Raw genomic sequence first — 15,554 nt, 5'->3', positions numbered from 1 at the left:
GCAAGAAGTCCCTTACAACAAGCATGACTGCGTACTAAGCAATTGTAGCGCATAAATACTGCCAATACTATCGATCGGCCTCGAATACAAGCGAAGTACACAGGGCTGCAGGTAGGATAACATATATATGAATGTAGTTTAAGTGAACTGGGTGCAAGACTCAAATAGGAACCACGAACGACTTAGTCTGACAGCAACTCATCGAGAATATGGATGATAGCTGTGCTGCCCTCTCTGTCCGGAACGTTGCGGCCCCGGGCCAGCAGGTCCTGTGCCAGCCGCACCGCCAGACGCAGCTCTGGGACCGCGGGGTACATTTGGACCCATACCTCCTGCCTGCATTACGCCTCCTGCAGCAGCAGGGCCAGCGATTCCACCGCCACCGCGACCCACTCCCATTCCGGGTCCACCCATACCGCCACCGTACGGGCCGCCCATCCCGGGCATCATTCGCGCGGCACCCATTGCAGCGCCGTACCCGCCAGCAGCAGCAGCACCCATGTTGGCCATCATAGGGTTCATTCCGCCCGCCATCATGGTGTTCATTCCCATCTGCTGCATCATGCGGGAGTAGAGCGACGCGAGCGCTTGTGGATCGAAGGGCGTGTTGCCGCCGGCGACTGCGGGGACGGCCTGGGCGCCGCCGTAACCCACGGCCTGCGCAGCATAGCCGCCTCCTCCGCCGCGGCTGTACGCTCCGGCGGCCTGTCCGCCAGCGCCGCCCTCGGTGAAGCCTTCGCGCTGCGAGCGGGGTTGGGCAAGTTTGACATCAATCTAGAGATAAGAGCATTACCGAATGCCATCGGAGGATGAGGACTATCATTGGACGCACAAGTTTGCCATCAATCTCAAGATTTCCGAACCCTAGAAGGGGCTCAACGTTGGCATTCTCGAAGGACACGAATCCGAAGCCTTTGCTTCGTCCAGTTTCTCGGTCCAGCATGACCGTGGCATCCACGACCTTTCCGAATTGGGAGAAATACTCCCGCATGGATTCCGAAGTTACACTTCCCGCCAGGCCTCCAATGAACAACTTTGTGGCTCGCTGGTGTTCTTGTCTCGGGATGGCGCGTTTGGGATCAATCTGAACATGGAAACTTAGACTAAACAGTGTACGATAGAGAGGACACACTACGTACAATTTTGCCATCAAGGAAGTGTTCGCGGACCATGACCGCATTCACCGAAGCCGGATCTTCGAAAGTAAGGAACGCGAAACATCGCGAGCGACCAGCTGCATCGCGCATAATTGTACAAGCTTCGACCTTGCCGAACTGCGAAAAGTACTTCCTCAACCCCTCTGGTACAACATGCTATTTAGCGCTACAAGATAACACAGCAAATGGACTATGAACGTGTATGTACCATCTGTGGTATCCCAGTTGAGGCCGCCAATGAACATTTTGCTATGTCACACGACAGCGTATCATTGCATCGACGAGGAGGGCGGTGGTTTCGAACAGGGATATAGAAGAGCAGACATTGATATTAGCACCGGTTACCTAGAACAAGAGCAGCTTGACCAAGAGGAGAAGGACGGACGACTCTACTGTGTGTGACTGTGTAGCGGAGCGGTGCTAGCCTAGCTTAGACCTAGGGACGCAGATGTGCTAGAGCTAAGTCGTAGGCGATTGATAGGCGACAATGGCGAACTACCACGCGTGCAATGCTACACAAGCAACCTTGTCCCGCAACTAAGGCCCAGTGTCGGCACCCAACCCAGTTTGTAAGACAGCACAGCGAGCGCCCTGCAGAATGGTCAACGGCTGGTAAAAAGATGTCACTCACCCTTCTTCCTTCATCTCCGAGGGTCGAACTGGTCGGTCGACATCACCGCCTCCATGGTAATCTTGACGCGCTGGCGGAGGCTCCCTGTATTCAGGCGTCTGGCGTTCTTGATATGTAGGTATCTGCTGCGTAGGGGGTGACGTGTACGATGGGATAGCGGCCAGCGTCGGGGCAAGCTGCGTAGCGGATTGTTGTGGCTTTGTCTCTGGCGGAGGGGTTGGAGTGGCCAACTTTGCTACGTGAGCTGGCTCTTCCTTCGTCTGTTGAATAAGCTTTTCTTCTGGTTGTCCCTGAGATTCCAGCCGGGTGTTCTGCTCGGTTTGTGTGGTTGGTACAGCGAACTCCGATTCATCGTTGCCGTAGAGGTCTACCAATCATCAGAACTGGAAAAGGATCATTCTCTATCAACAACTTACCGCTGTACAAGTCGGCGTCAAGGTCAGACATGCTGTGCAAGATGGTGGCGGTCGTGGAGAGAGAGAAAGAAATGGTGCGGCCGGCGGGACGAAAAAGAGCCAAACAGACTCTGGCCCAGTCGCCTTACCCCATGTGCCTTAAAACACCAAATACAGCAGCTACCGGATCTAGCCGAAATGGCAATGTGTCATCAAATCTCCGAAGTGCCAAATTTGGAAAGGGCAGAAGTACGAGCGCGGTCTAGGTACGCGTCTGTGCATCGTCGGCTGCTGAACATCGCATCGTCGTTGAGGACTTTCTGCGCAACTTGCTCTCGAACGGCCATCTCATACAGGGAAGACTCTGAAAAACTACATCGGCATGTCTAGCAAATTTTGCTCGCAATTTCGACAAAATCTTCTGTCTGGTGCTGTGACTATCGTCTACATTGCCTCAATGTCCGTTCAGTACGCTCGCATCAAGTTTCAACTACGTTGGAGAGCTCTGGGGCCGACGGGACGAGGAAGGGTAGGATGAGGAGAAGGTGGCGGAAACGAGGCCTCGATAAGCCAGAAACGCCCCCCGCCACAATTGCCAAACATGCGCATACAAGTTCCGCCTCGTCGCCTTTGAATTACACACAAGGATATGCTCGCTGTCTCGCGCGTCCTGCTCGCTAGTCTTTCTGTCCTTCTTGCCATAGCCACTCTCACACACACTCCGTCCAGGCGTCGGGGAGCTACATACTGCTCGATTGCCCGCTACGTGCTCGATGCAACCTGAAGAAGAGCTGGAAGACTGGCCATCTCAAGACCCAAATTCCGTGCCACAAGACAATAGCACCACCGCGTCTCGTCCGCATACGAACCTCTCTATTCGTATTCCTGCGATGCCTCCCCGCACTCGATCGGCAGCACTTGCCGAGCCGAGCCTTCATGCATCGGGATCCGAGTACCAAGAGAGTGATGCGTCTATGGAAGTTGACGACGAGCAGCCACCGGAAGAGGAGGAGGAACCCTCGGTAGAGTTCACGATATCCAGAGGAGGACGAAAGATCATGAAGAAGTCGTATGTGGAATCCGCAAGCGAGGACGATCATCTGGCAGACGATCCGCCGCCCTCTCCCGCCAAGCAGGAGGATGGTGCCGACGCCGGGTTGGCAGATGAGGACGACGAGGATGGAGGAGGACGTTATGCACTACGGAATCGAAGTCGGGCCAAGTCGGGCGGTCTAAACGGGTTCATCATCAGTGATGACGAGGGGGAAACTAGTATTGGTGGCCGATATGAAACACGGAGCCGAAGCAAGCGAGCAGGTTCTGCGAATGAGCTCAACGGAAACGGCAAGAGTGGCCGTATCACGCGTCTGTCGTCATCACGGCCACAAAACTCCTCGTCACGCACGACACGGTCTCGAGCAAGCAGCCGTAGGACACGACAACATGGACGCACGCAACACGACGAGGAAGGCTATGTCGACGAGCCATCTTCTGGCTCGGTTGATGCGGAAGGGTCCCTTGACGAGGCGCTGCAGACGTCCCCCGAGCCGGAGCTTGACGATGCAGATGCAGAGGGCGAGCTTGATGCTGACGGTGAGGGAGAGCATGGACCTGAACAAGACGGCCGGCCATACGCGCTTCGCCAACGAGCTAAGATCAACTATGCGATACCGCCTCCTCTCGAGGAGATGCGTCCGCCGCCTAAACCCCGGTCGGGAGGCGGCAGAATAAATGGGCGCAACGTTTTCGGCAAAAGCAAGGTTCCTGGCTGGAGCGCGACCGGGGCGGAACTGAGCAGGTGGATGGGTGCGGGCGGCGACGATTCGGTATGTACATTGCTCGAGCTTCGCAGTACAAATCCTGACGTGATCAGCGTAGGACTCGGATTACCCTACTCGCACACCGAGAAAGCCGTTTGGGGCTGGAGCGATGGACGGAGGTGGCGTCTTTGCAGGAGGAGCGGGAGGTTTACTTCCGAGTGACCTTGCTGCCGCTGCCGGCACACCTTCGAACTTAGGAAAAGTTGGTGACACAAGTAAGGGACTATTATCGTTTCCTTAATAATTGCCCCTGATGTTGGATCGGCATAGTCCTCGCGGACGCTGACCCGCTAGGCGTCAACCAGAACGTCACATTCGACGAGGTAGGAGGACTAGACGACCGTAAGTTAACAAAGCATTCTCTTGCTGTGCGCGCATGCACTGAGCACACGCGCACTTAGACATCAATTCGCTAAAGGAGATGACGCTGTTGCCTCTCCTCTATCCAGAAGTTTTTCAGAGGTTCGACCTTACTCCCCCACGTGGAGTCCTCTTCCATGGGCCCCCAGGTACGGGCAAGACACTCCTTGCACGCGCTCTGGCCGCTAGCTGCCGTTCCGACGGCAGGAGCATATGTTCGTCGCCATCCATTAAACTATAATCCCATCTACTGACTGTCTCTGCCTTAGCATTCTTCATGCGTAAAGGAGCCGATTGTCTCTCGAAGTGGGTGGGAGAGGCCGAACGGCAGCTCCGCCTCCTGTTCGAGGAGGCCCGTAACCAGCAGCCCAGCATCATTTTCTTCGACGAGATCGACGGTCTGGCGCCGGTGCGCTCGTCCAAGCAAGACCAGATCCACGCATCGATTGTATCCACATTATTGGCGCTGATGGACGGCATGGACGGCCGTGGACAAGTGATTGTCATCGGAGCGACGAATCGGCCAGATGCGATCGACCCTGCGCTGCGTCGGCCGGGGAGGTTCGATAGGGAGTTTTACTTTCCACTTCCGAACCTGGAGGCGAGAGAACGAATTTTGACAATTATTACGAGGAAGTGGGCTAGTTGGGAGGGTGACACTGGTGGGGAGAACGTGAAGGGTTTGGCGAAGCTTACCAAAGGCTATGGTGGCGCTGATCTCCGAGTACGTGATTGACTGTGCTCTCGTCTTCAGCATCTGATTGTCATATATTATTAGGCTCTTTGTACGGAAGCTGCATTGAATGCAGTTCAGCGCCGGTATCCTCAGATTTATAAATCGGAACAGCGCTTGCTATTAAATCCAGAAGCAATCACGGTTGAGCTGCGAGATTTCATGATCGCCATAACGAGTATGTTTGATGTGATGCTTGATGACTTTTGATACTCATGACAATAATTCAGAGCTTGTACCGTCATCGGCTCGATCAGTGTCGTCAGCAGCGTCATCGCTTCCGGCTCAACTCATCCCACTACTACACGACGGCCTAGACAAGGTGAAAGACGCCATTGCGAAAGTTCTGCCGGTCAATAAGAAGCGAACTGTGCTCGAGGAGGCGGAATGGGAGGACGAGAGCACTGAAGGCGCCCTCGAACGGGAGCTCCTGATGCAATGTAAGCTATCATCCTTTCCCACTTGTTTTGACCTCATCAAGTTCCACAGCTATGGAAACACTCCGTGTGTATCGCCCTCGGGTTGTGCTGCACGGTCCTGTCGGGATGGGCCAGGGTTACGTCGCCGCTGCGGTGCTGCACCATCTGGAAGGGTACAATGTGCAAAGCCTTGACCTGGGCACTTTACTGAGCGACTCGACAAGGGTATGTACACAGTCACTTGCCCAAGGTTCACAAACTCACGCAGTACTTAGACACCAGAAGCTGCAATTGTGCAGCTATTTGTCGAGGCGAAGCGGCATCAGCCGTCGGTAATTTACATTCCTTCGCTATTGAGCTGGTGCACAGCTGTCTCTGAGACATCACGGACGACTGTTCGCTCTATGCTCGACACGCTGTCACCGAATGATCCTGTGCTCCTCCTCGCCGTTGTTGATGGTCCTTTCACCTCGCTCCCTCGAGACGTCCGGGAATGGTTCGGGCCGATGCGAGAGAATCGCGTAGAGCTCAGGACTCCAAATGCATCCCAGAGAGAACAATTTTTCGAGGGCGTCTTCAAAGAAGTTCAGCGGCCGCCTAACCGCTTCCCCGACGGAGTCAAGCGGAAGAAGCGCGTACTGGAGGAGTTGCCGATTGCCCCTCCATTGCAGCCACGTCAGCCTACCGCTGCTGAGCTCGCTGTTCAGGAAGCAAATGATCAGCGTATGATTGCCTTGCTTAAGTACCGTCTAGGGCCCATCTTGCAAGAGTTGAAGCGCAAGTTCAAGCGATTCACGAAGAGTGTTGTTGTGCGTCGTAGCATTGTATATATTGACACGATCGCTAACGTATTGATTTAGGAGGAGTATCATTACGACTTCGATGCATCCAAAGAAGTCGAAATCGTCACAAACGTCGAAGTTCGTACGAATGGCAACGGCATTGTCCAGGTCACAGAAGAGCAGCACACCGAAGAGATTGTGAACGACCAGTCTCAGGCTGTGCAGGTGAATGGATACGTCAATCAAGCGCAAGCGCAAGTACTCCTTCCCGAGCCGCCATTGTTCAATATGGATCTGGAGCGGATTCATATCGAGCTGTATCGAGACAAATACTTGACTCCCGATGACTTCTTGGATGATATCCGCAAGATCGTGCATAATGCAGATGTGCGCATACAGGAGGATCCCGATCGACTGCTGAGGGCGCAAGCCATGCTGAACGCGGCGGAAGTCAGCATAAATGACTTCGACCCTCAGTTCCGGATAGAGTGTCAGCGCATGGCCGTGCGCGAGCATAAACGCCGAGAAGAGTACAGGAAGAGCAAGGAGAAGGAGAAGGAGAAATTGGCCGAGGCTAGTGGCTCTTCTGCGCAGGTCTATGCGCCAGGAACCCGACGCAGTGCTCGTCACAATGGACAGCAGCCGGAAATACCGATCACCGATCCGCTGAAGCTGGAAAGGAGACTGAAGAGACAGAGGTCTACTTCTGGAGCCGCGACACCATCCGAGGATGAGAATGCTGACAGATCTCAGAAGCGATCTCGAGTGGCTGGCGCTGGAGCGGACGGTGACCCGGAGGGATTGGATATCGTTGGCCGGTCCTCTTCGCTTGAACGGCTTGGTGCAGTACGCTTCGCAGAGCAGGTAGAGGGGCATGCTACGCCGTCCCCCCCACCGCCTGGCATCAACGGAGTCCAAGGACAAGCGTCAGTTTTCAACGAGCAACCTCTGAATGGTCAGCCTGCTCTGCTGAATTTGTTGCCGCAAGTCCCTGCCCAGTCTGATGGTGTTGTTGCTGCTGTTGACGTCAAACACAACCCGTTCCTTTCTCATAACGTGCCTCCACAAGAGATCCTGCCCATTAACGAATCTCAGCAACTGACACCATCGCCCGAACCTGAGCCCGCAAATGCCCATCTCCCGACGATTGCACTGACTCCATCTGAGGTTATGCATGAAGAATCCCAGATTCAGGCGGAGGTGGAGCGCGAACCGACGCCGTTGCCGGACTTTCATCTTGATGAAGGTCTATTACAAGAACTGAAACAAGTCTTCGCACAGCAGACGGGGCTACTCAATGTCGAGCAGTTGGAACAACTCCGAGCGACGTGCCTTGGCTGCATCTGGAGGCATCGAAGTGAATGGGACCGGACACCGCTCCTGCATGAACTGCTTGACATCGCGCATAGTCTCTTGGAGGAGATAATGGTAGATGATTTGGATGATTCCTCGTCTCCAGGACCATAGTATTTATCGATGCACTGTTACTGTACACTCCTGCACATCTGTATAATTTGCAATAGCACTCTGACATGTATTGCTCTTCCTTTCTTCCATATTCCAATAGCAGACGTCTCAAATACCTACAGTGCAATACTGGAAGTTACATCTTAAACCTCCGTTGCGGGAGCATCGATATCGACATAAGCGCAGTCCTCCCAACTCAGTACGCATCCCCGGTCGCTGACACCCTGTAAGTAGAAGCGGGCAGCTCTGGCCTGCTTCAAATTCTCGGGGAGGCAAGCTGCGTCGACGTAGAAACTATTTCTGTTGCCAGTCAAGCCCGTTGTGCCGATCCAGACCGCCTCGTTGGGGTCAAATTGGTGGCCAGCACCTGCGTGGGGCACGATGTAGATGTTGAAGAATGAGAACGAAGGGAACGAGGAGGAAAACGACCACAAAGGTGTGGGATCTTCGCCGTTGCGACTGATAGTAATGTTTTTCAAAGGAGCGAATGACGCGGCGACTTCCCACTTGAGTGTTCCGATGAATGGTCCTGCTACATTGTCTGCGGTCGCGGGATCAAAGTCTGCCCACAGTACTCTAGGCTGATGGACAGAGATACCAGAGGTGCCTACACTCGGGGATATAGCCAACAGTCCCAGCGAGATGAAGAAGTCTACCGGTTTGGTCGAATCTTCCAAAGTAAAACCGATAATTAAGCCGACTGCAGCTAGAACATCTCTTGCTGGTTCTGTTGCGATACTAAACTCTATCATCAACTCTGACCAACCATTAGGGAGGTTGCCAGAGCCAGTGACAGGTCTGATATCGAACGCTTCTGCGACAGAATCCGTCAGGGCTTTCACTGACAGGCCGACATCCAGATCGACGTCGTGTTTAGATGCCGTCCTGAAGATCACCGTCGCAACGTACGATGTGTGTGGGGAGATAGCAAGAGAGTGCACAGGCAGCCAAATGCATTGGAACATTGCGTCTTCCGCGTCTGATCCAGATGTGGAGAGTGAGAGGCGGAGGGAACTCCCACCAAGCCATGCATCGTCCATGCACACCGTCGTTAATGCCGTGGGAGGCTCGCCTTGATCCGCATGCTCCCATTTAGGCACCGGGCGCGGCCACACCATGTCTCCCAAAGATGAATTCTTATCCAAGTCGGTCCAGCCTTCGTCTGACTCGTGCACCTTGATACCATTCACGAACCATGCGCGTCCGATTCCAGGAGAGAACCAAGTCAGGAACGGCATATTTACTGGATTGGGCGGAGGCTTCCGGGCAAAGAACGAGGATAAAGGGACGAAAGGGCCATGCTGGCATTCAGGCTCGCCCTGCCTTCGCTTGTCCGGAGGCAACGCGATTACCTCATCGGATGTCCGCGGACCAACCCACAATCTGCGCTCGTACTCCCACCACGTCTCCCATGTGAATCCCGGCTTGTCTTGCTCGGTCTCCCATGTCCACGCGTGGCCGAATAGAGCAACACTCAGACCCAGAAACACCGGATCGATGTGTGAGATCGCTCTGAATGATCCGAAACCTCCGCCACCGTGCTGTCCGCGGCCCCAGACGTCGACACCAACGTAGATATCCCGTAGACGCTTTGGGCGAGGCATGAGTGACGGATCTAACGACAAGAAGTATTGAGCCGTCAGGGACGGGTAGTCATGAGCCCACTATCGATGAAATGTCTTGAAATTAGATGTGCAAAAATTTGCCTGACGAGATAACGCACTGTGTAGTTTGTGAAGAACCCGGATGAAGGTATGAACAATGGGAGGTTGTAATTGTTGAGGCGATCCTGCCACCTTAGGTCTCCACTTATGATGACACTGTCGTACCTGGAAACGGGGGGGGGAGTTCAATAACGGTACGTCGGTCGCACACGGTACATACCAGATCACTTCGGCGTGCTGACCGACCTTCCGCCTGAGCTCACTCTCTAGAAGAGCGATCCATGCTGAAAAGACTCTTGTCTGCTCAATGCCTCCCAGCAAGGGGCATTCAACATTGAGCAGATATCCGTCAAATCCTCTCTGGAAGGCGAGATCGGCAAGGAGCCGTGCGTAGTGAGGAGATAGCGGCAGTGAAGTACTGGCAGAGTGTTTTGCAGCTCCTGTCTTCGATTTGGGAAGCCGTCCAACTAGAAGGCGCAGACAGTCCTGTTGGCCGGAATCCTCGAAAATTCTGAATAGATAAACAAGTGAGATCAGCATACTCGGATGTAGTCTCAACGATTGCTGCGCGGTGTCTTCAGTCATACTATGCGGTTACATATCCAAAACAGGACCAGCAGATACATAGATCAAATATCAAATATGTTCAATTACTTACAATGTGCCAAGTATCTTGACACCTTGACGATGTGCTGCATTGATCCAGCCAGGCGGAGGTATTGTGACCCGGTGATGCGAGAAACTAGTATTAGAAAGTAAGACTGAACGGGGTAACATAGAATAGGTGGACCCAACTTACTATATGAAAGTATCACAGAGATACCAGAAATTGAATGTATAAGCAAATCCAGACGGCGACTCTGTGTAGCCGCCCTGCAGCGCTCATTGTTATCATATCACCATTCGACCAGACATAAAAATTTAACCAGCCTTATAATCATGACAGACCTAGTACATTTGATTCAAGACGTGTAAACGGAAATGCCAGATCGATATTGCTTACAAGTAATTTTCCTGCACTCTCGGATTCCACGCCGTCGACTGCCTCACGAGGCGTATATTCGATAATACCGGTCAACCTTGCATGGGCTCTCTCTGCCCATATGTCCAGTTCTTCAAGACTCTTGAAGTACGGTGCGGATGCGAGGACATTCTCAGAATGATTGGACCCTCTTAGAGGCATCGATGTGGTACGAAAGATAGAACCAGCAAGCTTAGCGCCACAGCACTCTCTTATAACCAATCTAATCTTATCAAGGTAGACACGTGGCTGTGGCGTCGAGTTTATGGTTAGGCAGCAGCTTTGTGCGCGACTTACACCGTCGCTTCGCTCGACGTCGCGTACCTGGCATGTCCGAACCACCACAAAAACCAGAAGACCTCACTGACGCATCTCTCTTTGCCGATGACGAGAAGACGCAGCCGGCAGAGGACGATATTTTAAACGTCGTTCGCCAGATCAATCCCGATTCGCTCGCGCGTTCGAGCAGTCTGAGCGACAACGTCAGCACAGTGAAGCAGGAGCCAACGCCCCCTCCTACCTCAGAATATGACCAATTGCGCGCCCAGCTTCGCCAGAAACCGTTCGAAGCAGATACGTGGCTGAGGCTTGTCGACATTGCCGAAGACTCGGGCGACATCGAGAAGATCAAGGAAACCTACGAAGGATTACTTGAAGCCTATCCAAACACTGTTTGCCACTACTTCTGCGTGATGAACTCGGCCGATTCTCACCCGTTTGTATGTAGTCTTCAGTGCAGATTGCGTATCTGAACCACTTCCTCGACAATCCTGAGACGTTCGGATTTGCCGAAAGCCTGTTCAAGCGATTTTTAAGAACGTCGTCGTCGGTCGACTTGTGGAAGTTTTACCTCACATATGTCAGGTTAGTGATGAAGAACGAAGGATGCGTGAAGCGCGTTCCTGACAAGTGCACAGGAGAGTGAATACAGGCCCGAATGCTCGCGATGTGATACGCAAGTCGTATGAATATGCGTTGAATCATATTGGGCAGGACAAGGACAGTAGCGAGATATGGACGGACTACATACAGTTTCTCAAATCTGGCGAGGTACGTCTGTGACCGAGAAGTTCGGACGAGCGTCCTAAGCAGCCTCATAGACGACCACCACTTGGGAAGAACAGCAAAAAATGGACGCGATCCGCAAGGCCTATAGCCGTGCGGTTCAGATACCGATGGAGAGCGTGAAGAAGCTCTGGGAAGAGTATCAGGACTTTGAGAATGGTCTCAACAAGATTACGGTGTGCATTCAGGCCATCAGACAAACATTCGCCTACTGACTGCCTCTGCAGGCAAAGAAATTCCTCTCGGATCTCCAACAGGGCCATATGCAGGCGCGCACGGTGCTCAACCAGTTGCAGGAGCACCTCACAGTACTTTTCCCGCCCCCTCCCCCCTCGAGGACGGCACGACCGCCCATATGGCTGCCCCGTCAGCCGACATTTACCGCAGGAGACAAAGCACTGGTTGGCCGCTGGCGGGGGTACCTCAAATGGGAGGAAGGCAACCCGCTTGAGATCGAAGAAAAAGACAAGGGGACCCTTCATTCGCGCCTGCAAGCTGTGTACCGCAAGGCCATTGTGCGCATGCGATTCTTCTCGGAAATTTGGTGGGTATGCCGAGTGTCTGCAATAGCTGGAAGCCTCACCCGTTACGCAGGTACATGGCATATGTGTGGACAAATAGCATCGGGAAAACGGACGAGGCGCTCGCTATACTGAAGGCCGGCATTGATGCAAACCCGTCGAGGTATGATGTCGCATTTGGATTCTTATGCGCAGATTCTGAGACCCGCAGCTTTGTTCTGAACTTCGCCTACGCCGAGGCCCTCGAGATACGGGAAAACTACACAGAGGTACACGCCACCTTCACCAAGTTCCTTGATGTCCTCCGACAAGATCTGGAGGCAGTTGAGCGGCGAGTCAGCGCAGAAAACTCACCGTCGTCGACCGCACCCAACAGCCAGCAGGAGCCGCTCATCCTTCCGTCACAGTTCTCGTCATTCGTATCGCAGGTGTCGGAGGAGCGGCCGTCGAAGAACAAGGAGCTGCATGAGCGTCGGACGGAGTATGGAATCGCGTGGATCATGTACATGAGGTTCGCAAGACGCGCAGAGGGATTGAAGTCCTCGCGGGCGGTGTTTGGCAAGGCGAGGCGGGATCGCTGGATGCCATGGGAGGTGTTTGAAGCTGCCGGTATGTGCGCTTTCTGTTTCGCGCGAACCTGACCCGCTCTCATGTTCGCATCGTCCTTGCAGCATTGATGGAGTACCATTGTACGAAAAAGACAGATGTCGCCAGTCGCATCTTCGAGAAGGGAATGGAAACATTCGGCGACGAGGTCGAATTCGTCATTCGTTACCTTGGCTTTCTCATTTCTCTTAACGATGACAATAGTTGAGCCTTCCTTTCCGGATCGCCTGAATGCTGTACTCAGCCAACCATTAGATGCTCGCGCACTGTTCGAGCGTGTCGTCGGGACCTTCCCGCCGGATCGCGCTCGTCCCTTATGGGAGCGATGGGGCCGATATGTGTACCAGTTCGGTGACCTGGACGCATCTCGCAAACTAGAGGCACGGATGGCAGAGGCATATCCGACCGGTGATGCGCACCCATGTTACTGGAATCGTAATATCACTCACCATTGTATAGACCCGCCCATTAAACGCTTCGCGGAACGCTACAAGTATTTAGGGACAGATGCTATCGCCGTCCGGGATCTCGGTTTCAACGTCTCTCGACAAGGCAGCATGAACCATGGTCGTACGAATGGCTCCACGCTAGGCCGCACGGATACCCAGATGTCGCTCATGTCCACCGCAAGCACAACGCAAGGCCCCGCCATCACGGGCACGAGCACATCCAAGAGGGCGCAGTCGCCCGACCACAGGAGGCGAGACGAGAGCCGCGTGTCGGATTTTGGCCCGCCACCGAAGAGACAGCGGCCGGCGTCGCGGGAGCGGGACAGGTGGGAGGGCCCGCGGAGACGGCACGGTACGCCACCGTGGGAGAGGGATCGCGACCGTGAAGGGATACCGCGTCGGTTTTCGAAGGAGGAGAAGGAGGAGGAGAAGCCGGTGGTGCTGCCGCCGGTACTGTCGTGGTTCATAAGCGTCCTGCCAGAGCCTACAGCATTCGATGGTAGGTGGATCGTGCTTCTTTCGTCAAGTGTTCTCAGCGACGCGTTGCATGTGGCAGGTCCCGTATTCAGGACGGACGACTTGATGCAAGTGTTCCGGAATGCGGTCATACCATCAACTTCGAGTGTGTCGAGGGTGCGCACGCCGCCCCCGCCTCCACGTGCCGGTAAGCTGCATCTAGCTCCGTTGAACATGTATAGGTTGTGTTTATGCAGTGTTCCTCAGGCGGACGACCTCCTCCAGATTATGGTCCATACCAGGGACCGGGCCGCCGCGGGAGGTTTTAGTTCATTGTCGGACTAGTTAGATCACTACGATGCGTGCTTCACCGTTTGTACGAGTGCACTTATCATATCGTGATATGCAGGTTGAGCATGGTCCTAGTCCTGAGTGTCGGGAAATATTGTATCGCAGCGGCCAAAATGCTGCTGAATGTGAAAACTGTGTTTCCACCTCGTGCGTTCGTCGCGTACAGATTCTGAGGCGCACCCAGTGCATGTCAGTGTCTACGTCTCGTCTACAATATGTCAAATCGTTGCATAGCGATGAGTGGGATTTGGAGTGAATACCCGACCATGGGAGGTCCGTGCTAACTTAAGCTTCATTTTCGCAAGGCAAAGCAGTGAAGTCATGAGTCAGTCATTTGTTTCACTGATTGATGTGGGACTTAGGGACCTTTGAGGACTCTTCTAAGGTTGAACGCTCGGAGAAACTACTGAGGTAGTCGAACTCTTTGAATCTTACAACATCAAGATGGGAAACTACACTGTTCGTCTGTTCACTCAAATACGTCGACATCATAGCAACTTCAATGTCGTCATTGGTTCAATGTCACATATAGCTACGCACTGCCCACCACAACCGTCGCGCCGCGTTGTATCGGTTCTAATTGTCGCTGAAGCACCGGACGCTCGCTCAAGTGCTGGCCTTGCTTTCCGCCCTTCGAGCAACACTCGTCGGTGAAACGGAAAGCACTGCTGATTATTTTCATTCTTGCAGCAGCTCTACTTATACTGAATACTGGACAAAGGCCTCCTCGGAACGTAACGAAACGACAAACGTAAAAGATCATGGATGCGTGATTAATTTTTAGACTGCGGCAATGTCCTTGCGCTCCGCGTTGACAAGGTCACTCGCTAATGTCTTCAGTGTGTGCGCCGCACACAGCTATGCCAGGTGTCATCAACGGCTTTTTAAGAACCAATCAGCCAGAATGGAGAGACTGGAACAGGCCGTTCGAAGCTATTCAGTAACTCCAATAAGTACACTCAGATCTGGATACCCTGCAGTATTTTATCGCTGTGTGTTAGCCCTTGCTTGGATTGCGACTCCATAGTAAGTTACGGTACCGTGGGTTATGTTGCCTCACCCTGAGCGGCCACAATCCGCTTTCCTCCTGGTTTGCGCTGAAATTGCCTCGAGCAGCTCAAAATCTGAGTCCCGAGTGCGTCTGAAATGCGACGAACGAGGCAAAGAGCACCTTCTTCAGATTTCTTCTATCGGATCGATCCAACATATTTGTTGCACGCCCCTTGTCCGTGCGAAGTGAATCATAGGGCCCGCGAGGGCCTCCGAAGGTGATAATCTAAAAAAGGACCCGCTCTTCGTTCTGGAATATCGTCTGCCCATCCAGAAGAATTTTCATCCGAGCAGGCTACCCTGTCCCGGCTGTTATCAGTGTCGGTTAATTAGATGTCTGCTATCATGATGTCGAAAGACTTTCATAAGCGAAAAATACCACAGAGATACAGTTATAGCATTGAATGGAGTTTGTGTTTGCTTGTTGAGAGCCTGATAGAATTTTTTGACGGCCGAACACGTCCCGTTAGAAGGCTATTCAGGATCCCTTTTGCATTTCGCCGCCGCATGAGTTGAAGACAGACTTCCTCTCGAAATCACGAATAGACTAAATGAAAGCGTTTTCGATGCAAAATATGGTGCGTGTCGTCTTGCTACTCGTTTCTTG

The 15,554-nt window shown here is 53.3% G+C and overlaps 6 protein-coding genes across 6 annotated transcripts; 2 read left to right on the top strand and 4 right to left on the bottom strand.

Moving 5' to 3' along the window:
- Positions 1-58: 58 nt before the first annotated feature.
- Positions 59-525, bottom strand: LAESUDRAFT_719576 (uncharacterized protein; the record flags this gene model as incomplete). Its single annotated transcript, XM_040907662.1, has 1 exon — positions 59-525. One exon carries the CDS (start codon positions 520-522, stop codon positions 199-201), a length of 324 nt encoding a protein of 107 aa, XP_040770756.1. The 3' UTR covers positions 59-198.
- Positions 526-687: 162 nt separating this feature from the next.
- LAESUDRAFT_767993 (uncharacterized protein) lies at positions 688-1,405 on the bottom strand (the record flags this gene model as incomplete). The annotated part of the gene is made up of 3 exons (XM_040913772.1): positions 688-1,084; positions 1,140-1,300; positions 1,366-1,405. The coding sequence occupies 3 exons, from the start codon at positions 1,400-1,402 to the stop codon at positions 770-772; spliced, it is 513 nt and encodes a 170-aa protein (XP_040770755.1). The 3' UTR covers positions 688-769.
- Positions 1,406-1,784: 379 nt separating this feature from the next.
- On the bottom strand, positions 1,785-2,235 carry LAESUDRAFT_640017 (uncharacterized protein; the record flags this gene model as incomplete). Its single annotated transcript, XM_040903573.1, has 2 exons — positions 1,785-2,155; positions 2,205-2,235. The coding sequence occupies 2 exons, from the start codon at positions 2,233-2,235 to the stop codon at positions 1,785-1,787; spliced, it is 402 nt and encodes a 133-aa protein (XP_040770754.1).
- Positions 2,236-3,073: 838 nt separating this feature from the next.
- LAESUDRAFT_638773 (AAA-domain-containing protein) lies at positions 3,074-7,764 on the top strand (the record flags this gene model as incomplete). The annotated part of the gene is made up of 10 exons (XM_040903490.1): positions 3,074-4,009; positions 4,062-4,218; positions 4,274-4,345; positions 4,405-4,578; positions 4,633-5,087; positions 5,142-5,274; positions 5,327-5,536; positions 5,586-5,740; positions 5,791-6,324; positions 6,376-7,764. The coding sequence occupies 10 exons, from the start codon at positions 3,074-3,076 to the stop codon at positions 7,762-7,764; spliced, it is 4,215 nt and encodes a 1,404-aa protein (XP_040770753.1).
- A 143-nt stretch (positions 7,765-7,907) lies between these two features.
- On the bottom strand, positions 7,908-10,611 carry LAESUDRAFT_639294 (glycoside hydrolase family 85 protein; the record flags this gene model as incomplete). The annotated part of the gene is made up of 7 exons (XM_040903534.1): positions 7,908-9,428; positions 9,488-9,593; positions 9,649-9,939; positions 10,087-10,170; positions 10,228-10,309; positions 10,355-10,376; positions 10,432-10,611. 7 exons carry the CDS (start codon positions 10,609-10,611, stop codon positions 7,908-7,910), a joined length of 2,286 nt encoding a protein of 761 aa, XP_040770752.1.
- A 138-nt stretch (positions 10,612-10,749) lies between these two features.
- On the top strand, positions 10,750-14,125 carry LAESUDRAFT_719573 (Suf-domain-containing protein). Its single transcript, XM_040907661.1, has 12 exons — positions 10,750-11,120; positions 11,177-11,313; positions 11,367-11,499; positions 11,550-11,690; positions 11,742-12,058; positions 12,109-12,198; positions 12,247-12,644; positions 12,707-12,844; positions 12,897-13,049; positions 13,101-13,589; positions 13,647-13,754; positions 13,814-14,125. The coding sequence occupies exons 1-12, from the start codon at positions 10,779-10,781 to the stop codon at positions 13,873-13,875; spliced, it is 2,508 nt and encodes an 835-aa protein (XP_040770751.1). The 5' UTR covers positions 10,750-10,778; the 3' UTR covers positions 13,876-14,125.
- Positions 14,126-15,554: the final 1,429 nt, after the last annotated feature.

Source organism: Laetiporus sulphureus (genome assembly GCF_001632365.1).
Source record: "Laetiporus sulphureus 93-53 unplaced genomic scaffold LAESUscaffold_1, whole genome shotgun sequence".
Lineage (NCBI taxonomy): Eukaryota > Fungi > Basidiomycota > Agaricomycetes > Polyporales > Laetiporaceae > Laetiporus > Laetiporus sulphureus.
The sequence above is the reverse complement of the archived record's forward strand: the minus strand, read 5'-3'. Positions and strand labels throughout refer to the sequence as shown.